This window comes from Trematomus bernacchii, unplaced genomic scaffold (assembly GCF_902827165.1).
Source record: "Trematomus bernacchii unplaced genomic scaffold, fTreBer1.1, whole genome shotgun sequence".
NCBI lineage: Eukaryota > Metazoa > Chordata > Actinopteri > Perciformes > Nototheniidae > Trematomus > Trematomus bernacchii.
In genome coordinates this window covers 1183145-1206582 of record NW_022988159.1, presented here as the reverse complement: position 1 = coordinate 1206582, position 23438 = coordinate 1183145, and the positions used below count along the sequence as shown (strand labels likewise).

The 23438-nt window shown below is 39.7% G+C and overlaps 1 protein-coding gene across 1 annotated transcript in view; it reads left to right on the top strand.

The window, feature by feature from the left end:
- The window catches only part of LOC117475892 (eukaryotic translation initiation factor 4 gamma 1-like), a gene marked incomplete in the record, with an annotated part of 62371 nt that extends 41499 nt beyond the window's left edge, over window positions 1-20872 (top strand). The window contains 18 exon segments of the mRNA XM_034122233.1: window positions 830-1042; window positions 3280-3681; window positions 4887-5033; window positions 5650-5886; window positions 6275-6379; window positions 9206-9532; window positions 11769-11883; window positions 12618-12735; window positions 12954-13192; window positions 13844-13971; window positions 15036-15208; window positions 16332-16457; window positions 16553-16634; window positions 17166-17264; window positions 17890-18024; window positions 18543-18624; window positions 18732-18872; window positions 19398-20872. Of these exon segments, the coding sequence (XP_033978124.1) occupies window positions 830-1042; window positions 3280-3681; window positions 4887-5033; window positions 5650-5886; window positions 6275-6379; window positions 9206-9532; window positions 11769-11883; window positions 12618-12735; window positions 12954-13192; window positions 13844-13971; window positions 15036-15208; window positions 16332-16457; window positions 16553-16634; window positions 17166-17264; window positions 17890-18024; window positions 18543-18624; window positions 18732-18872; window positions 19398-19585 (3057 nt within the window).
- Between the last annotated feature and the right edge of the window lie 2566 nt (window positions 20873-23438).

Below are 23438 nucleotides of genomic sequence, written 5' to 3'. Positions count from 1 at the left end.
AAAGTTACCAAATTAGGTTGTCTATCACTCACAGAGTAAACACATTCTAGCTGTTGCCTTCAATGCAACAATCTCCCGAATGAATCTTCCAGGGCCAACACCGTCCCTTATGAACCCATAGCCCCTCCCCACAGGCTTACCGTCAACAGGTTACACAATTAACTCAAAACCACATTGTCAACATAATTTTAACCCCTCAAACATGAGAAGAACTATCCGACCCAAACATAAACAGGTTAACTATCTCCCAACACAATCATCCCCCATAATTAATAAACGCAAAAATAAATAATAAATTGCATGGTTCATGACATCCTGTTTAAACCACGGAAGTGATGCGCCTCAGTCTTTTCCACATTCCCCTTTGCTGGGGAGACGGCGGCGAAACTCTGTTCGCTGCCCCGTCACTTAAGTATCGTGTACTATAGTTAAAGTATGAATCACAAGCGTGCACTCATGGTCGCACTACAGAAAGGGAGAGGGGAAAAAGGGACGTTTAGTGATGATTTAACCTTATATATTGACGACGGGAGAGAGCATGAAATGTTTGTTGTGTGCTGTCAGTGGCGGAGTCAGTTACTGTGATCCGCTCCGTCACACATAGCGAACCGGTGAGAGAAATCAGGGGTTTTTCCTTATGAAACCATTATTCCTGAATTATTGGCATGAAGTCTGACAATATACCAATAAAGCATGGACAAAGACGCCTTGACTCTGACAATAAAACACTATGGAAGGGCTTTTGACACAATATAAAGCAGGATATCATGTTGCATTAAGAGTGAGCATCTTGGAGAAAATCTCATTCGGTTTTTAATTCTGTTTTCAGGCAAACAAGGCCCCTCTGCGCCAACTGGACCCCAGTCGTATGAAAGAAATGATCTCTGGCCCCGACTTCACGCCTTCCTTCGCTAACCTCGGCAGACCTAACATGGGAGGAGGAGGAGGAGGAGGTGGTGGTGGAGGAAGAGAAGGGAGAGAAGGAAGAGAAGGGAGAGAAGGAGGAGGCGGAGGAGGAGGAAGAGAAGAAAGGAGAGGACCTGTAAGTTTTCTTAACCTCTTAACCCCTGAGCCTGTTTTTCAGGTCTCAGACTTGAAAATGACATGCCCAGAACAAATGACTATATCTTCACTTCTAAAAGGGGTAAATTAATAATCTTTTTTCTCAAAGCAATGATAAACCTGTGAGTTGGATGTAGAAGAGTCAGAATCAATATAGATGTTTTTATTTTAAAGTAAATTCAGATTGAACATAGTAAAAAAAAAAATAATAATTATTGTGTCAAATAAACCATTACTCATAGTGACCCTTGAAGGATGGGATAGTAGACTAAAAGCTTTAGGAATCCAAACTATAACATATAATAAGTACCCTGTATCAAGATTGATGCAAAACAAGTGACATTTGACCTTTTTAGAGAGGTTTAGCCAAAAGAAAACCACGATTTTGATGATTGACACCTCTTTTTAACCGCTAGAGCCAATAGAATCGAGGGGAAGTTCTTAAAATCCATCTAAACATTACCCATTGGTGAATTTCATTTCATTTCATTTCAAACCTTTATTTATCCAGGTTGTATCCCATTGAGATCATTGATCTCTTTTTCAAGGGAGACCTGCTCAAGTAGGTTCCACATGAAACATTAAAAACATAAACAGAACAACAAAAGGACATCATACAGTAGCATTACAGGGATTACAATTTACATAACTATCCACATGCACAGGTACCAACAGCTTCCGATTGAGTAGCATCCAACCGAGCTTTAAAAACATTGAGTGGCACCAGATTGCTCAGTTTCCATTTCAATTGCAGACTATTCCAGGACAGTGGAGCTGCGCATCTAAATGCTATCTTCCCTAAGACAGTCCTAGCAGTTGGCACATTTAATAAAACCACAGCATGCGATCTCAGGCAGTAGCCACTTACAATTCGCCGTGAGATCAGGGAGCAGATGTAGGATGGAAGTTTCTCTAACATGGCTTCATATATAAAAATATGAATGAGTGATGCGCAGCCAGAATGCCCAAAACAGGAAGCTGTCACAGCAGCTATATATGAAAACTCCGTTATTGACATAAATATGAAGATGGATTATCAGTAATCCTTTCAGACACATTGGATTAACCTTCAGCAGCGTTTTTATCGTTTTAATGCCATTGAACACAACTTGGGGGGGGAGATAAAACAAATACCCATGTGGTTTTGTAATAGATAAATGCATGACAAACTGGTGAGAGAAATCAGGATTTGTTTCCCTTTATGATAACATGATTCCTGAATTATTGCCGTGAAGTCTGACAATTTTACGACTTGTCCGCTACCTCCCACTTCTCTGCAACTTCAAGAAACCTAAAGAATGGGTGTAGAACATTTGTCATATTGTGTCGTTACGAGGTAGTGATGTTTCTTACTGATGTCTCCAGTCAGTGCAATACATGCAGCTTGTGCAAAATCTGCTGCATTTTCACTGCCATGCCATTCTTAGCCCAGCATTTGCGCTAGAATTACAGGAGGGAGTTGCGTTCTTGTTAATGTGATTATCTTGCGTGAATTATTTTTCTAACATGTTGATATTTCTAGATACATCGCAGGAGTTAACACGTCACCGTTGACAGCCCTAATACTTAGCCCTCATCAAATATTGTGCACTCGGCAATTTGAATATTGCACTATTCCATAATGCACTTTCAATAACATTTCAAGTAATTGTAATCTTTGTCGCCCTTGAATGAATTAGAAATCTGCCGCTAGATATACAGAAGGGAGTTGAGTTCAAACTTGTTAACGTGTTAATGTTTCTAGATGTATCGCCAGAGTTAACACGTTACCGTTGACAGCCCTAATACTTAGCCCTCATCAAATATCGTGCACTAAATATTGCACTATTCCATATTTAGATTAGATTCCTTTATTGTCACTACACAGCGAAATTCCAAGCATTCCCGATGGTGCAATCACACATAACAGACAGTAGAAGTAACATTTTGACAATAAAAGCTAACACTTTTAATATATACTATATAAAGTGACCTATGCTACATTGAACAGCACGCTTACAAAACAATACGACATTATCATACAAATACAAGAACAATACGGTCAAAGCAGTACAACATGTAAACGAGTCAATAAGTAAGTTATTGTACATGTATTTATCAGTGCGGTTGATAATTACAAAACTATAAATAAATGTGTTCTACATATTGCAATAACATTTAAAGTAATTGTAATCCTTGTCGCCCATGAATGAATTAAACATCTCCGTCTCCTCTCAGCCTCCAGGTATGGGTATGGGTGTCGGGGGTCCTCGTCGCTCGGCGCAGATGCAGCGCGAAAAGCCGAGGAAGGTCTTCACCACCATGTCTCTGAGCGATGACATTCAGCTGAACAAGGCGGAGAAGGCGTGGAAACCTACGACGAAGAAAACGCGCGTGGAGGTCGAGAGTGAGAGCGACGACTCGGAGCACGGGAAGACCCAGGAGCTGTTTAAAAGTGTTCGCAGCATCCTCAACAAACTCACCCCGCAGAAGTTTCAGCAGCTCATGAAGATGGTGACCGATCTCACCATCGACACGGAGGAGAGATTGAAAGGAGTCATCGATCTGACCTTCGAGAAGGCCATCGCTGAGCCTAACTTCTCCGTGGCCTACGCCAACATGTGCCGCTGCCTCATGGGGGTAAGTGGTGCCAAGCCGATGATTGTTGTTAGGGTGTTTTCATTTCATTTTGATTTGTTCCGTTCATGGTATGCACAACTTAATGTATAACAATTATTTACAATCTACACAGAGCTCAGTGGTGTGTTGCTATGACATAAAGTGTGACACCGTGAGCCTTCAAGCTGCACGTGTCTCATCAGACTTTCTGTAGCTTTGACAGCAAATAACATGGAAATAAATACAAGCTTTTTTTTTGTGTTCTGCCGCACTTTGGAAAATATTTCTTAAGCTAAAAGATGGAATTAGTGTTGAGTAAGCTTACATGTTCACTTAAGGACTGTTGATGTAAGGGTCTTTCTATACAGATGTGCACTTTTTGACACTATCGGGGTCGGCTCTCTCTGTAGCTTTGACGGCAAATAACGTGAAAATAAATATAAGCTTTTTTTATTTGTATTTATTGCACAGTGGAGAATCTTTCAAAAGAGAAAAAAAACTCGTCTTGGAGTTTGACGTGATACTCTGACTCTGAATTACATATTTGTATATATTTGGTCAGCTTATATATGCGTAACATTTAACTATGGCTACGTCCTGGCACATTTCCTTATCTTGAGCTTCTGACCCCTCTGGAAACTAACCACTGATACAAATATAGAATTTCGTACACAGATTAATTTGCTTCCACTTCCGCAAGCAAACAGCCAAAGATCTGTTAATTAAAACTACTTTCAGTCTTGCAAAAAGGACAAGATGCAACAAAATACTGTTTTTATAGTATAACTATATATACAACTTTTTAAGCTCTCTTATCAAATATGCCTTGTGCTTCCTGACACATTTGATGAGATGCCAGAGGCGGCTAAAAAGGTGACGCTTTTATCCAAAGCGACTTGCAATAAGTGCATTCGACCAAGAAGATACAAACTTGAAGAAAACAGAATCATATAAGTACATCAGGTTTCATAGAGTCGAAAGAGATGAGTTTTTAGTCTGTGCCGGAAGATGTGTAAGCTTTCTGCTGTCCTGATTTCAATGGGGAGCTCATTCCACCATTTTGGAGCCAGGATAGCAAACCCACGTGTTTTTGCTGATGGGAACTTGGGTCCCCCTCGCAGTGCGGGTGCAGCGAGCCGTTTGGCTGATGCAGAGCGGAGTGCACGTGCTGGGGTGTATGGTGGTAATAATCTTTAATTGTGTGTGTTTGCTGTTCTATTTTCCAGCTTAAAGTTGAAACCACAGATAAGCCGGGAGTCACTGTGAATTTCCGCAAGCTGCTGCTAAACCGATGCCAGAAGGAGTTCGAAAAGGACCAAGTTGACGACGAGATCTTCGAGAGGAAGCAGAAAGAGCTGGATGCTGCCACAGTGGTACAGTACTGCCTAAACAAATCTCAATTTAGGCTCTTTGTTTATGCACAAAATAAGTGATCTTGGTGTTTTATTTTGTATGTGTGGTGGGGAGCATTTGAAGGTGAACATAAATCAGAGGGAAGCCATTATGAGTTAACAGACTGGCACTTTTAAACCCTTTTAAACCTGTGTAATTCTGGAAAAAATCTTAGTAATACACATAAAAACTACATATTTTGTAAATTGTATTACACTGTGCACATGTTTACATTTTTATTGGACATCTTACTTACCCATATCACCTAGGATTATTACTATTTTCCTCATTGTCTTTATTAATTAATTATTCATAAAATGTATTTTTATTGCACATTTTTCTTGTGTTTAAACATGTTCTATTTATTTAATAATTTAACATTTTTATTGCATATTTTTAATTGTGTTTATATAAATATTATTTTTGTATTTGATCTTTTTATTGCACATTCTTCAGTAACCTTTTTAAAAATATATTTATCCGTTTCGAAACCCACATTTTACCAGGATAAATGAAATGTTCAGATTTATATTATTCTCAGATTATTCAATCGGCTAACATCTCTTCCCTTTCCCCGTGACTTTGTTCCTCCTGCAGCCGGAGGAGAAGCAGCGTCTCACTGAGCAGCTGCAGCGCGAGAAAGACAACGCCCGCAGGCGCTCGATGGGCAACATGAAGTTCATCGGAGAGCTGTTCAAGCTGAAAATGCTCACAGAGGTCATCATGCACGACTGCATCGTGAAGCTGCTGAAGAACCACGACGAAGAGTCTCTGGAGTGCCTCTGCAGACTGCTGTCTACCATCGGAAAGGACCTAGACTTCGAGAAGGCCAAGGTACGAAGTGCATTTAGACTAAACTATTCCAATTTCTGCGCTGTCGTTTTTTGTTTTAGAAACAGCTGGTATACAAGAATCCAGATGAAGAAAATGTCCCACCTTTGCAAATAATTGTTTTAACGATCCCAAAGTCTGTGTAAACCATCAAAATCTGAAGTGTTATCATTCTACTTTAACCTATAGAAGTTAACATTAAAACAAACAATTGCAATTAGGTAAAAACATTTTTAACGATTAAAAGGATATATTTTTAAATTCGTTTAGTTTGAGGCAGCTTTACGAATCACGTGCCTACAGTATATGCATGCTGTTGAATGTGTTGGATCATGTTTTAATTTGTTGTGTGGAAGATGTACTCACCACACTGCTGTGTTTTGTTCCTTAGCCTCGTATGGACCAGTACTTTAATCAGATGGAGAAAATCATAAAGGACAAGAAGACCAGCTCCAGGATCCGCTTCATGCTGCAGGACGTGCTGGACCTTCGACGGGTAAACACTAGCACAACAAGAGTTGTTTTTATTATATGCTAACAGGTATTGTTTTAAACTAAGAAACAAAGACAGCTCCTAAGTCAATTTAAGGATGATTTACTTTCTTATTAGTATTTTTGTGTGTGTAATGAAGCCATTCCAGTACAGTTTAAGATTATTTCTCTGAAGGAATGCTGCCCACCGCCCACACAGTGTTACAAAACCTCTTTCAGTGTTTTAACAAGCTAACATCAGCTGCACAGTCAGCACATTGGCCAAACTTTACTTTGAAAAACACGCGCGCACACACACACACACACACACACACACACACACACACACACACACACACACACACACACCACACACACACACACACACACACACACACACACACACACACACACACACTTACTTTGTTCTTGCCTTTCTAGGAAAAAGGCTAAATTGAAGAGATAAAGCTGTGCAAGGCAGTGTTATTTGTGCCTCCCTGGAACAAAACTTCCAATATAACCTCTGAGTATATTCTAATTTAAGAGAAAACTACTCTTCTGCACCTCCTGGCTCTGTTTTCAGGCTTTAAAAAACTGGTCTTTTCAGAGAGGGCGTTTTTATTTGCTGTTTTACAAACGCAGAAGCACGTGCACAGCCCTTTTTTAGGTCAAAGCTTGATTCAACGAAGGAATATCCTGCAGGAAAAGCTTTTATTCCACCATAGTGTTTGCAGGAATTAATCTTAATCCTAGAAATGAGTCGGCATTACTACGCTTCCCGTTTCCTCGTCTAGAAATCAATGGTTTTCTGAACATGTTTCTGTCGGTAAATACAAAACTTGTCATAAATGTGTTTGCCAAAGTGCTCATTTTGCTGCAATAACCCAAAATCTGATGGAAAAATGTAATAGAAAAACGTTGAAAGAACCTTTGCAATGCTAAATTCAGGGTTGTCCTAAATATGTCATTATAGCACATCTCTTTTCCTCTAGACTAACCTTTATATGACTTAGGACAGAGAGGAATCTAACCTCAACCCTCTGTATCCTCTTAGCTTTTTATCTATTGAAGGTTATTATGGAGCTTTTGCCCAATAATGCTAAATAAAAACTGCCTTCCCCAGCTTTAAGAGTGACTAGGATGTGGATGTTTTCATCAGTTTCTCCCATGAACACCTTAGTCCTAATAGTGTTAATTTGTCAGCATTAACACTGCTAAATGCCTATTGAATCATCGGTCAAAATTTGAGATACTTCAGTTCTATTGAGTTATTTGTATTTAGTGTTTTTTTTAACCTGTTGCATATGTAATGGATATGACAAGTTACAAATACTAACGGTTCCTGGGTTGTCCAACAGATGGCGCCTGTTGCTTAACAACCGTTTATTAATACGTTGGACTTGAAGCTAGCAACAACCGCGCATTTGAGCTAATTAGCTTATTTCCTAATATCTCCCCACACTAGGTGAGTGTTATGGTTGATACATGTTGAATATACACTGATGTTGTGTTTTGGTGTTGTGAAGAGCTCACTGTTGGTGGGATGTCTGTTTATTGGGTATTTTCAGAGGGTTTGTTTGGGGAGTAACGGTTATAGTGCTGTGTCATGCTAGCTATGCTAAGCTAGCGCCGTTAGCTATGCTAAGCTAGCGCCGTTTAGCTTTAGTGGGCTCTGTCAGAATCAGTTTAATATCAAATAGTTTTACACTTACGAGGAATTTGCTTTGTTATAAGTGGTGCTTACAGACACATAGAAAGAAGAATACCTAACCAAAAGAGAAACAAAAGCAATAGTTATGTAGGAAACTGGGTGCAGTAAAATGTAATATAATATGACTAGGCCTATATATATTCAAAGTGGAGATTTATGCTGATTTTTTTTTTTTAAAGGAGGTAACATGCAACATTTGTACGTGTTAATAAGATATCTATGTTTGCAGTGTGCATTGTAAGTGTTTATACGTTATGCCAGAAATCTATGTTAGCATTGTACTTATGTTTATATGTTAATAATAATAACTTGAATTTATATAGCGCCTTTCATAACCTCAAGGTCGCTTTACAAAGAAACATACAAGGACAAGAAGTGTAAGTGGGGGGGGGGGGGGGGGAAGAGTGAGTTATTGTTGGAAGGCGATGTTGAATGGATACATTGGATCTAAAGCCAGCATCAACGCGTCTGCTTCTTTCCTAATATTTCCCCATATTAGAAGCAAAACAAATGTTCTTGGAATCAGTGATGTGGACACACTAACATTTTGATATTTGTAAACCTTTTGACTGCCATGTAATGATCCAATACACACAGGGAGCAAATCATGTCCCAAATAATCCTGTCAATGTCCTGACATAATATTTGTTTACGGTTATGTGGGACGATTAAGGTATTCCTTTTTTTGTTGAATGTTTTCATTATAAAGAAAAATCATACAGAATGTCATTGAGCAGTCAAATACATACTGTAGATGCAACCGTGCACATTTCAACCAGACTGCCAGAAAGCAGATCAAATATACCCCCCCACCCCAGCATGAAAGAAATCAACAAAAACAATGAGATAAGTACACGTTCTCATAATGGACACAAAAAAACATACAAAGCAAACAAAAAGACAAAATATATATACAACACCTACAATATTACTTTAGAAATTGTTGTAACCCAGATTTCAGCAACACTCAAATCTATACATAATCATCTTCAAAGTGTTAAATCCAGCTTGCACTTCTCTACGTGTGATCAATGGCTGCCAGGCCTTATCAAATCTATCAGTAGATCCCTTCAGAGTGGACTGGGTTTCCTAAGGTATTCTGATTCTGACAACCTCTATATTTTACTTCCTCCCCTCCAGAGCTCGTGGGTCCCCAGGAGAGGCGAACAGGGCCCGAAGACGATTGAGCAAATTCACAAAGACGCCGAGCTGGAGGAGCAACGGGAGCAGATGAAGGTGCAGCATGCCTTCATCTCTAAGCCGTCAGGAGGCCACGGAGGCAGAAACGACGGAGGCAGGAACGACGGAGGAAGGAACGACGGAGGAGGTCGAGGGGGCCGTGGTGGCCGCGAGGGCCGTGACAACCAGGGCCGAGGGCAACCACCCCAGGACGAAGGCTGGAACACAGTGCCCATCTCCACCAAAAACCGACCCATTGACACCTCTCGCCTTAGCAAAATCACTAAGGTAGGAGAAAGGACACTTCACTTGGATAGGAATGCAAGATTTCAATACGATTTCAATACGATTTTTGTTATTTCTTTCTACCTTCAACGATTTAGGTTGTAGTTTGTTTCATGAGTGTTTTAGTTTCAGTTTCTTAGAAAGGCTGAGTTTGACTTGGGCACTGTGTTAATATAGCTACATACATACTGAGACCTTAGTTAGATTCATTAGTGTGTTTGCTGGTTTTAGTTTCAGTTTCTTAGAAAGGCTGAGTTTGACTTGGTATTACGTCTTTACAAGAGTCTTTGAGCACTAGGAAAAGCGCTATAAAAATTATTAATACTAATGTCTCAGTATGTATGTAGCTACATCAACATTCATATTACATGGTTGAAGATGATGTGGCAGTGTTAATTTTGGCAGCTATTTTTGATTTAGTCTTAGTCTTTAGACGAAAATGGTTATTAGTTTGTCACATTTTAGTCATTTTTATCCTTAGTTGACGAAAACTCAAAACATTTTAGTCCAGTTTTAGTCGATGAAAAATCATTACGTTTTAGTCAACTTTTAGTCAAAATGTTTTCTCTCTTTAAACTAATTCAAACACAGGTATCTGAAATTGGAATCAATGTGACAGCATCAAGTGTTGAAATTCATAAAGCAACATTTCACTCTCTTAACACTTTACTTGTGTAATATCTAGGGATGGGTATCGTTAAGGTTTTTAACGGTACTACTACTCTTATCGATACTGCTTATTGATCCGGTACTTTAACGGTATTCTTATAGGTCCTTTTGTTATTTTTTAAACGGAAAAAACTAAACAAATTGTTAACTGAATTAACATTGCTTTATTTAAATGTGAAATAAATCAAATATATATAATTATGTTATTATATTGTACTGTACTTGAGTAAAATGTTGAGGTACTTTACTGGAGTATTTAAATGTTTTGCTACTTAGTACTTCTACTCCACTACAGTTCAGAGGTTAATGGTGTACTACTACATGTATTGAATACCTTTAGTTACTTTACAGATGTGGATGAATGATGTGAAATATAATCAAGTGTTAAATCAGACTTTAGTTCCACCTGGAGTAAATCCACAAGCTACCCTGCAGTATACAAAGTCATTCAAACTAGCTGCACCTTTACCAGCTTTGAGAACACTTTCATGATCAATCATTATAAAACATATCATATATATTATTCTGAAATGGACCAATCTGCACAATGACTACTTTTACTGTCACTACTTTAACTATATCTTGATGATAATACTTTTCTACTTTTACCGTAGTAACATTTTGAATGCAGAGCTTTTACTGTAACAGAGTATTCCTACAATCTGGTACTTTTTTACTTGACGACAAGATCTGAGTACTTCTCCCACCTCTGCGCACCTGATGTGATAACGTTAATCGTAATTGCGGAAACAGAGCTACGAGTTAAGGAAGTCGAAAATTGTGCATTTCTCCGACTGAATATGACACCTTTTGGCCGGCTGTTTGGACAGACTGCTCGTGTCAACGCGCTTACGCGAAAACACTAATGGCAAACGAGCTTTGTCCACATCGAGCCTTGTAGAGTGTCTCTCTACTCTCTGAACGCTCCGTCCCTGGCAGATCTCTGTGTGCCGCTGCAGCGTCTGTTAGGCCCCGCCCCCCGCACACAGAGAGACACAGGGGCCGTTTCTCAATGTCGAGTATACCGGCTGCAGAGCCACTATTTCAAGTATACTACGTCATCGAGTGACGCCGAATGCTGGGCATTTAACATGCATTTAAACAGTCATTCGGCGCCACTCGATGACGTAGTATACTTGAAATAGTGGCTCTGCAGCAGGTATACTCGACATTGAGAAACGGCCAGGGAGATCGCTCTTCTGGAGTGAAGAGAGCGGAAATAATGATATTGCAAGTTAGAAGCGTAAGATGCATTTTGACAGACAAGACAGACAATTGGGGGGAAATACCCTGCATTTTGAATGTCCGATAGTCCACCATTAAAACCTTAGTCTCGTCAACGAAAACTAAATATACATTTCGTCATCGTTTTTTTATTATCAAAAATCTATTTTTAGCTCGTTATCATCTCGTCTTAGTCATGTAAAAAAGGTCGTTGACGACGAACATGTTTCGTCATAGTTTTCGTTGACGAAATTAACACTGTGCTGTGGGAATGGTCATGATGTGGAGATAATTATAAGATCTGTTCAAATCCCATTAATGTTTGTATCCCCTTTTTTGTTTTCAGACGCCTGCTCTTGACTTCAACAATCAGGTCCTGGGCCCCGGTGGTAAAGGCATGTTTGGCAGCTGGGGGAAGGGCAGCAGCGGGGGCAGCACCACTGCTAAGCCTGCAGAAGCCGGTAGGTTTCCCAGAACAATGTGATTACGTGATGTTTTGATTCTTTCCGTTAACTGTCAAGTGTGAACTAAGTGGACGTTTTTGTGTTTCTCTTATTTTCCCACGATACTGTTATGATTGGCTGTGAATAAGAAAATACGAAGGACAGACCGTCTAGTTACATTTATTTATGTTTTTAGAAAGGGGCCGGTAATCTCCCTGCTCCTTTCCGGGTACGGTGTGTTTATAGAGACATGTTTTGTAAATAATTGTTATACATTAAGTTGTGCATACCATGAACGGAACAAATACAAATGAAATGAAATAAAAAGTTAGACTCAGAGAGCACAGAAAAGGTCAATGCTGCATTGCCTTGTTACCTGGATGTTCCATATCATTGATTTTGTTGGACAGATTATTATATTTGTCAGTAGTTTAAAAGAGGTTGATATAACAAAATGGATTGACATTCAGAAAATGGAAAACACTATTGAAGTATTACTTAAACATTGAAAGAACAATGTCAAAAAATGTACTTATTGGGAACCATCTTCTCTCTTTTCATTTTTACGATACCAAATGCATGCCTTTTTATTACGTTGATCGATATTAAGATCACAAATATCTATCATGATTCATTATTGCCCTGGGGTAAGATATTGAAACCCCACATTTCTCCTGTAGGCATGGCCAACAGTTTAAAGGTGCTTTGTAAAGGTATTATAATGTGCTATTTCTGTTGTGTTTCCCCTCCAGGCCCAGAGCCGCCAGCCGGCCGCCCAGCCACCAACACGGGGAACAGATTCTCCGCCTTACAGCAGGCGACCTCCGGCGCCTCGACTGCTCAGGACTCAGACAGACGAGTCCCTCAGAGGTGAGCAGCAAGAAACCTAAAGTATTGTCAGAGTATTCGGACCTGTGTGATCAGAAAGCTTTAGAGTGTAATTTTCCAGGCCTTTAAAAGTAATCTCATTAGTGTTTTCCATTTGAAAAGTTGTTTTAAAAGTCATGGAAATGTGTTGTTTTAATTTCAAATTGCACATAATGTAACTTGTAATTGAATTAAGGATCTTTCTTGTTCCGATTCCACAGAAACAGCTCGAGTCGAGAGCGCGGCGACCGTTTCGATCGCTCGGGCCGCGGCAACGATCGGTTTGACCGGCGTGACGACCGCGACAGAAACCGCCTGCAGGTCACCAAGCGCAGCTTCAGCCGTGAGAACGAGGGGAGCCGCGAGCGGGAGCAGCGCGGGTCGGCAGATCCCGTCCGCCGCGTCGCCAGCATGACCGACGACAGAGGGAGCCGAGAGAGAGCCAGGAGCAAAGAGGACGGTAGGAGGACTTCAGTTATTCACACTTTATTCACACTCATAGTAATAATAATGCATTGCAGTGCTCATAGGACATTTAAAAAAAAAAAAAAATTTAAGTTAAGTATTATTGTGTTAAAATGTTTCTACTATAACAAGAACACACTTCTCTTGGCGGTACAATAATTCAAATTCTAGGGATATTTCATCTATTTTATAAGCAATCTGTGAACTCGGAATGACACACTTTACCTATACACAACGTTTAATCAGATTTCTAAAATAAATATCCTTTTAATTGTTTTTGTTTGGAGTTTGCAAAAAGGACAGTAGGTCATGTGACTTAACTGCATTTTTCTGGGTTTCCCTAGTTTCCCAAACTATTTTATTTATTTATTTTATTTATTTTATTTATTTTATTTCTTTTATTTCTTTTATTTCTTTTATTTTATTTAACTTATTTAACTTGTTTATTTTATTTAACTCAATATTGAGTTTAATATTGAATGGCTCTCTCGGGCATGGTAGAATGGAGAGACTATAAATCTGATATAGTATGTTATCAACCTATTCGTCTTTTCTTGTATATCTTTTGAATGAATCAGTCAACTAACTACTCATTTGGTTAAGAGATTCATGATATATATATATTTGTTTCTTTCTGTGTGAACAGTGACACGAGAGAAATCTGACACCCCCCCTCCCCCCCCGGCCTCCACCAAGCCCACGCTGACTGAGGAGGAACTGACCAAGAAATCCACCGCCATCATCGAGGAGTATCTGCACCTCAACGACATGAAGGTACGAAAAATAGAAGTAGCAATATTGTTGTTGCATTACAATTTTACTTTAAACAGTTTTATGTTCATAACATGATAACTTATTGTACGTTATTAAACCAAATGCCTCCTAGCATAAATAAGCGATTGTTGGTCAACCCTGTCAGAGACTTTATGAGTCAGCATACTATAACAACCTAATAAGGCTGTCCAACAACTTCTTCTCAGACCCACTTCATTTTCTGTGGCCCCATAAGAGCTTGCAAAGAATATAATATGTTTATTATACGGTTACATGCTACTTTACAGCAGCACGTTGCCCATAAACTACATGTCCCACAATGCATCTCAAATTTGAATTTTTTTTTTAACCAGAATTTTTTTTTTTTTTTTTTAATGTTACTTTTTTTCAAAATGTCACTTATTTTTTTTATTTTTTTTCAGAATTTGGCTTTTCTTTTTAAATCATTTTGTGACATTCTTACTGAAGAGACTTGCAATTATTTGCCCTAGACTTCTGCTTTCAGACGTAGTTAATTATGAAGTTATTACCCTATCTGATAATAATCCAATGCAGAGGTAATCATGTAATATCATACATTATTTTATATATATTAAATGTATTTTTATATAGTCTTAAAGTTACAACCGGCCCTTTGAGTGCAACCATAATGCTGATGTGGCCCGTGATGAAATTGAGTTTGACACGGCTGATCTAATGGGAGATTCAATAAAGTCAGACTGAAGCATCCTTTGTGCTCCAGTCAGTCCTCTCAGTACATACAGAGTGGAGTCCAATCAGATGCACGCTGAAGGCTCTTTGAGCAGGTTTTCTCTCACTGATTGTGCTGTTATGTTAAATGTTTGTTTGTTTTTCATGTATTGTCTTGATGTGTCTGTTGATGTTACACATGGAGCTGCTGTGATGCAAGTCACATTTCACACTTGATCTGAACATTAAAGTATTATCGTATCGATTCAGATTGTGTCATTGCTCTGTTATAAACATTAAAATGACCGTCTGACAGCAACTAAGCAGAGTTTATCAGCCTAACACCCCCTCTGTGTGTCCTCTCCGTCCCACAGGAGGCTCTGCAGTGTGTGCATGAGATGAGCAGCACTCAGCTTCTCTTCCTCTTCGTACAAACCGGCCTGGAGTCGACGCTGGAGCGCAGCACCATCGCCCGAGAGCGCATGGGCCTCCTGCTGCAGCAGCTCATCAAAGCCGGCACTCTGCCCAAGCAGCAGTACTACAACGGGTCAGTGAGGGGGGGAGGAATGTGTATTTATAATGTTGTATATCGTGTGTAAAAGGTGTCTAAAACTTCACAGATAACACGAGGGTTCCCACGCCTCTTAAACATCTATTTTAACGACTTTCCAATTGAAAAAAATGTTCAATTCAAAACCCAAAACGACAAAGTTTGAGATTTAAGTTGAAAAAAACACGAGTTGAAATATAAATGAAATATTGCCAAAAGGTTTTTTAAGATAGCATGAGTTGTAAAAGTTGGTGTACTGACAAAATCAAAACACCAAAGACATCAGTAATGAGTATATATATCGATATTGTGTGTAATGGGGCTTTCACACCAACGCGGTTCCAGGGCCGGTTCGGAGCTAGAGCCTGAAAAGCACCGTTTTCTCCTGTACACACCAAGGAGCTAGGGAATATAAATATAAAATGAGCAGAAGCCAGCAGGGTAAATGATGGTTTAACCTGTTAAGCCCGAGCCTGTTTGCCAGGTCTCAGGCTCGAAAATGAAATTCCCAGAACAAATTACCATAACAGGCATATTTATACTATTTTTTTTTCAAAATACCAAACAGATCATGCATTTTAGCCATGCCTCATTTTGCTCAATTTGAAAAGTGTTAGCTCGGTTTTTGCAAGGGCTGATTCAGTGAGAACAGCACCACCTACAGGCCTGGCATATGTACTACAGCGTCTCCAGCGCTTTCGAACGGCAATGGCCGTGTCTGTCTCCTCCTGATTGGTGGAGTTGGCCCAATAGCCGTAGCGCCACCGTCCTGACGTCAGGACAGTGTTCAAATCTGGATCAGTTTTTATCAGATCCGTTGCAGCCCCTTTTTTAGAGATTTGGGTATGGAGGAAAATAGAGAGGGTTGTGTTTTCTGACACTTGGTGAGTTCCCTGGAACACCGGCGACACATATTCATGTAGAAAAGACATACAAAAGTGCATTTTGCATGATAGGTCCCCTTTAATTACTCTCAAAAAGTCTAATTTCTCTTGCTTTATTCTTACCTTAAACTTATGTGATGCCTTTATGCTTAGTTTGTTCATCTTTTGAGTGCGTTTAAACTTGTTCTTCATCGTATAAATAAACGTTTAAATGTCTCCTCGCTGTGTGTCCTCAGGCTGCAGGAGATCCTGGAGGTGGCTGAAGACATGGCCATCGACATCCCTCACATCTGGCTGTACCTGGCAGAGCTCATCTCCCCCATGCTGCACGAGGGAGGCATCCCCATGGGGGAGCTTTTCAGGTTAGAAGCCCCCTCCTCACATCGGACAAATCAGCAGGAGAACATCCCTTTCTGGCTGTTTGATGTTAACCTGTGTTTGACCTTTGTTCCTCCAGGGAGATTTCCAAACCTTTGATTCCTCTGGGCCAAGCCGGAGTCCTGCTGGTGCAAATCCTCAACTTACTGTGCAAAGAAATGGTGAGAAACTCTTAATTACAGTCAATTATCTATACTTTAATACTAAGAAATGGCTGGGGGCTTCTTAACAAGTTATTTTACTTCGAAGCACATTTCATTTCTACCATTTATGGATCTGTAAAACTGAGTTTGTCCTCAAAGATTGACGCAAAAGCACGACTAAAAGTCTTGTAGACGTTAAATAAGTGTTAGTCGACCAATCGTTTTATAATAGATGTTATCATGGGCCATATAAAAAGTCATGGGAAGGTTTTGTCCCATGAAAATGTGTGGGAACCTTCATATTCTCATTCAATCTTAGCATTTGAACAGTTCTCAAATCACAAAATTCTCACTTTTTCTCAAAATTCTCACTTTTTCTCAAAATCTCAAAATTCTCACTTTTTCTCAAAACACAAAATTCTCACTTTTTCTCAAAATCACAAAATTCTCACTTTTTCTCAAAATCACAAAATTCTCAGTTCATATGGTGAATGCACATCAGAAGGGAAAGTGTCTACAACTTTTTTTTAAACAATCTTTCCCCTTTAGAGCCATAAAAAGGCGGGAGCGATGTGGCGAGAGGGCGGTCTCCGGTGGAGAGACTTCCTCCCCGAGGACGTCGACGTCAACAAGTTCGTGACAGAGAAGGTGAGGATATTTACTAACATATAAATACAGTTGTTAATCTCACCTTACATTGAAGACCTGCAGTGTAGCTTTCAGACTCAAGATATGCAGATCAATAAATGAATAATCGACGTAAATTATTATTTGCTTTTATTTTAAGAATTAAAATACAGTGTGTAGATTAGACGTAATATATATATATATATATATATATATATATATATATAGAACAGCTAGAGAACGAGTCTCATAGTTCTGTCTGTGTACTGCTTTAACCTGTGGCTGTTACTTAAAAAAATACTTTAAAAAAAGTGGAAAAGAGAATTAACAATTAAAAATAAAATGAGAAAATTAAAAACATTATATCAAATATAAACAAAACAATACAAAATATTTTATATAATGAATGTAAAAAGTCAAAAATACTAATACTACTCCATGAACAGAAATGTCTATCAATGTGCACCGTCTAAAATAATACAACCAAATACAGATGATACATTTGGGTATTGTCCACAGTAATAACTGTTCCATGTCTACTATGTGTAATTGTAAAGCGCTTTGAGTGCCTTGAAAAGCGCTCTAATAAAAATGTAATGAATTTATTATTATTATTATTATAATAAAGCGTGTTTGTGTTGTGCAGAAGGTGGAGTTCACGCTGGGTGTGGAGTCTGAGGACGGTCAGAAGGAGGAGCTGAGCTCTGAGGAGCTGAGCAAACAGATTCAGAGGCTGATCCAGGATCAGGCCGACGACCAGAGGCTGTTTGACTGGATCGAGGTGAGGGCCAATGTTTACTAACATCTGCTTTTCTGTTTGCTATGATCCCTCGTCACCGGCTTGAGCTTCAATCTCAGGATCCATGTATGTATGATCCTCTCCAGAATGGAAGTAGTCATCACATACAGAGCATCAACTAGTTCCTGAACAGTGTCCTTCACATGCTGATATCCAAGAGAGGGAGTTACACAGTCACAAGATGGAGGAATAGAAAGCAGTATTCAATGTTTACTTCAGATTAGCTCCACGTCAGAAATGATCATGCTTGTCTGTTAATCACATAGCTATCATATGCCTAAAACAGTCCTGGTGCTCTTCTAGGTAATCATACATCCTGTCATGTACAAAATACATGAAAATCTCAACATTCTGACATTTTCTTAAAATCTCAAAATTCTCACTTTTTCTCAAAATCACAAATTTCAGTTTGAATTTGAACAATGCTTTTCAAACCCTAACCCAGTTGTAGGGTTCTTGGTTCTCTGCATGTTTCTAAATGAATGTATCTCTGTGTGCAGGCTAACCTGGATGAGCAGCAGATGTCCTCCAACATGCTGGTCAGAGCTCTGATGACATGCATCTGTCAGTCAGCCATCATCTGTGAGTTATCAGCATGTTCCCTGACGATATTACGCATTCAATCAAGTCAGAATTACCTCATAAACTACGCCATGCCAGTCCCGTTAATGACGTTTTGTTTCCTGCAGATGAGAACCCGAACAAGGTGGACGCCGCTAAGATCAAGAAGAGAGCGAAGGTCCTGCAGAAATACCTGAGTGACGACAAGAAGGAGCTGCAGGCTCTCTACGCTCTGCAGGCGCTGATGGTGGAGCTGGAGCAGCCGGCCAGTGAGTGACTTCTTAACATCTTTTAGAGCAGCGGTGTCCAAACCTTTTTCACCGAGGGCCACATAGAGAAAATATTCGAAGGGCTGGGCCGCTATATATCGCCTCATAAGTTCAGTTATAAGTTTGAGAAATCAATCAAATGTAGGTAAATTATTCCTTTTAAAAGTTGCAGCGGACCTGCAGGTTTCTGGGAGTTTGTTCCAGATATTTGGAGCATAATAACTGAACGCTGCTTCTCCATTTTTAGTTCTGACTGTTGTAGTATGTGTTAGGCTTTATAATTGGTTTAACATGGGAGGGTGTGGCGCGTTGGTGTTGTGATCAGGGGAGCACAGGTTCAAACCCCACTGCAGTCAGCATGTCGTTGTGTCCCTGGGCAAGACACTTCTTGTGGGGATTGTCCACAGTATTGAGTATGTAAGTCGCTTTGGATAAAAGCGTCTAACAAGTAACATGTAATGTAATATAGTTTAAATAGTCAATGAGTAATGTATTAACGTCTCTCGTGTTTCCCCTCTCCTTCAGACCTGCTGCGGATGTTCTTCGACAGCCTTTACGACGAGGACGTGATCAAAGAAGAAGCTTTCTACAAGTGGGAGTCGAGCAAAGACCCGGCGGAGCAGCAAGGGAAAGGCGTGGCTCTAAAGTCCGTCACCGCCTTCTTCACGTGGCTCCGAGAAGCCGAGGATGAAGACGAGTCCGACAACAGCTAGAGCAGGAAAAACGCTCCGTGGAGGATTCAGAAGAAAAAACCCTGAATCGGCAAAATCCTTCTGCATAAACAGAAACACAAAAAAAAGCAAGAAAAAAAAAAAGTTCTTCAACTGGGAGAGATTGTATTACGGATCGAACACTCGATCAGTTATTTTTTTTGGTTTCCTTTATTTTGTTTGTTCCCTTTTTGCGCAACTGAATGTCTTTTTTGGAAATAAATACAGGATAAATCGAGCGAGTAGAAGAGCGAGAGAAAAGCCGTGAGAGAAGACGCCGTTTCCTTCAGTATTTCTTTGAAGTTTACCTGGTTTTTTTCAAACGGCTGGTTTTTCCTCGCCACGGTCAAACACTATTCAAGACACTTTGCTTAATGACAGATATATACAAAAAAATAAACAACAAAAAAAAGAAAACTTTAAAAGGCTGTTCACATTTATATTTTTGATGACTTCATCGTGTGAGCGGCAGCATCACATCGATCGGTGTTGGATCTACACGACCAAGCGCTAGTGTAGACGGTTAGCTTTCCCTTTCATCTTGTTCCCGTGTTGGATGGTTGGAGTGAGTGTTTTGTAATAAAATTTAAAAAACTACAAAGAAGAGTGGCGAGCGCTGTCGAACGGACGTTCCAGATGGACGGTTTGTGGACGTGACGACAGATTTCACGCAGACTTTACGAGTGGGAGGCGATGAACTTTGACCATATTTTGCTGCTGGGGGGTGACGATGCTTCCCCGACGCCCCAAAAAAACCCAAAACCATGTGTCTGTTATACTCCTGCGCTTCAAAACACAAACTGTGGACTGAGAGAAAGAAAACGCGCTCCTGCAAAGCCTGTCGTCGGATTTTTAAAATATGAGAAAAAAAAAGTACACGGACAAAAAAATCCACTTGAATAAAACACAAAAAGCTCAACAGTTCGGATCCTAAAGCCTTTCTGCTTCCTCCAGTGGAAACGCATTTCAGGAGAGTTCTGTAAATATATAAATGGCTTCTGTTTTTTCAAAGAAAAAATGCTAACGTATCGCCATGTGATTCCCCCGAAACAAGTGGCAGTCTTTATCCCTCCTGTATTTATATTTTTCTCTCCTCGGCCGGCAGAAGCTGCTTGTATAATTATCCAACCCCCAAGTCATTGATTACAATTTAATTGAACATTTGTAAATACTTTTTTGCTTTACTTTATTAAAAAGATATTTAATTAAAGTAAAATGAATGCCTCTTTTCACATCCAAAAACTGGAAGAGATAATAAAGATTGTTGCCAATAAAAGAAGAAAAAATGTCTTCCTTTGCTTTTTATTAAGACTCTTGAATCCTAAACACTACGATCACTTCTGTTGTATATTATCACTTTGTTTTATGTACGTTTTTTTCTCATGTTGGCTTTTTTCTCAAAATCTCAAAATTCTGACATTTTCTAAAAATTCTCACTTTTTCTCCAAATCACAACATTTTCACTTTTTCTCAATGTTTTTTTCAAAATCTCAAAAGATCTGTTAACCTGTTACGCACCATCCCCCCGGTACCGGGCGGATAAACGCGTCATTTGCAGGAAACAACGTCTAAGGAATCTTAATATTTAATAAACTATGAATGTTTTATATCCATGTAACGGGAAGAAACTCAGCTAACTGATCTTTTTTTTTTTTTTAATCCGAAAAAAAAACCACAATGCTAACACTCAGCCTCTGAATTAGCCACGAGCGAAAAAAATGTAACCTATCTCTGCAACTAAACTCACAATAACTCCCTTATTACTTATCCTAGATGCACAGCCAACCACTCGTTTTGGGTCCCCTGGAGACACAGAATCGTTTGGTGCCCACCTCAACACTCAGTGATAAACATTTGCGACGCTATAAATGAAAGCGTACATCATAACATGTGGAGCTAGGTAGCTAGAAACGCTAACATGGCTTACCTTGGTCAAAACTGGTCTTCAATGGCATTAAAACGATAAAAAAACGATGCTGCAGTTAATCCATAGGTTCATCCAATGTATCTGTGCCCTCTTTGAAATTATTTCTGATAATCCATAAGCAATAAAACTGCTTTTTCGTTTCCAAATGTCAGAGCGAGAAATCGGTCCACTCTGATGCAAAATTACATGTGCGCAGCCCCCACCTTTTCTATTCACAACGTGTGTGTATGGGGGCCTCCCCCTTTGATTCTATTGGCTCTAACGGTCAGAAAGAGGTGTCAACCATCAAAATCGACCAAGGGGGGCCAGAGATATGGAGAAAAAAAACATTTTCACCCAAATCACCTCAGAGGTGGGGTGGTTTTGGCTAAACCTCTCTAAAAAGGTCAAATGTCACTTGTTTTGCATCAATCTTGATACAGGGTACTTATTATATGTTGTACTTTGGATTCCTAAAGCTTTTAGTCTACTAACCCATCATCCAAGGGTAGTTTTCACTATCTGTAAAAAAAAAAATTTGGACGGACACTATAATTTACAGTTTTTTACTATGTAAAATCTGAATTTTCTTTAAAATTCTCACTGAATCAGCCCTTGCTAAAACAGAGCTAAAAAATGTCAAATTGAGGAAAATGAGGCATGGCTAAAATGCATGATCTGTTTGGTATTTTGAAAAAAAAAAAGTATAAATATGCCTTATATAGGTATGGTCCTACACTATATTATTCAAATATAGCATGATAGGTCCACTTTAAGAAAAATTGCCACGATAACATGTAGTCTAAAGTCAAGGGAATATAGTTGCTTAGCTTTTTTTCAAATGTTTACTAAAATGCAAAACAACTTAAACAAACCAACAGAACATCTGATAATATTAATGCATTTTATTTATTGAGCGCTTTCCTTGAAACTCAAAGACACTTTACAAAGTAAAAATTCATAAAAACAACACTTATAAAACACAGCATTAAAGGTCCCATGTCATGGCCATTTCTACTGATCATAATTCCATTGTTGAGGTCTACTACAATAGATTACATTGTTCAATGTTCCAAACTCACATTGGTTTCTCATACAGCCTCTCTGTATAGTATGTGTATTCACTCTCTGTCCTACACGGCTTGTTGGAGCTCCTGCCCCCCCCCCCCCCCCCCCCCCCCCCCCTCCCTATGAGCCCAGTTGATTGGTCAGCTCGCCCACTGGACTGATGAGTCCACCACCGTTACAGCGGAACATCAGTGTTTATGTGTTACAATGGCGTTTGTTAGCAACCAGAAAATGACACCAGTAATGACAAACAGATGAGAATGCTGCGTGGGGTCTGGGGGCCGTGTTGGCGGGACGTTGCGGGGCTCGCTGCTTCGCCCTTTGAGGCCCGAGGAGCGGACAGTGTGAGCTGGGTTACTGCTGTCGTTTCCTGGTTGCTGCGTGGGGTCTGCGAGACAGTGCAAAAACCCAGCCTGAGCACACACTCACAGCCAGGCTGTGTGTGTGTGCGGAAATCCGCTGAGCCGCGGCTGAGAAAAGATAAGGCTGAGGGACCAAAACAAACGATTAAGAAGGCACACACAGACGGCTAATCTTTTTCATTTTCATCTCACCCGGACGAAAGAGTTTCTTTTTTATCATGGCGGCCTGGATTGAAGAAAGTGAAGACCAACTAATCAGCTTGATCCAGGAGAGGCCACCTCTGTTCGACATCACAGAGAAACGGGACGCGAACTGAGTAGTCAAAACCGGACTCTGGCGAGAGATTGAAACTATACTTGTTTTATCAGGTAAGATTCTCTTCTTTTTTCATCAATTGAGCTTTTTAGCAGAAACTGTTGGTTTGTCATTGTTCGCCAGCGTACAGTGACGTTAACGTGAAATATAATTTGTTATTTCAACATTGTGTTTTGTTGTTTGCTAGCTGTTGCTACTTGTTTG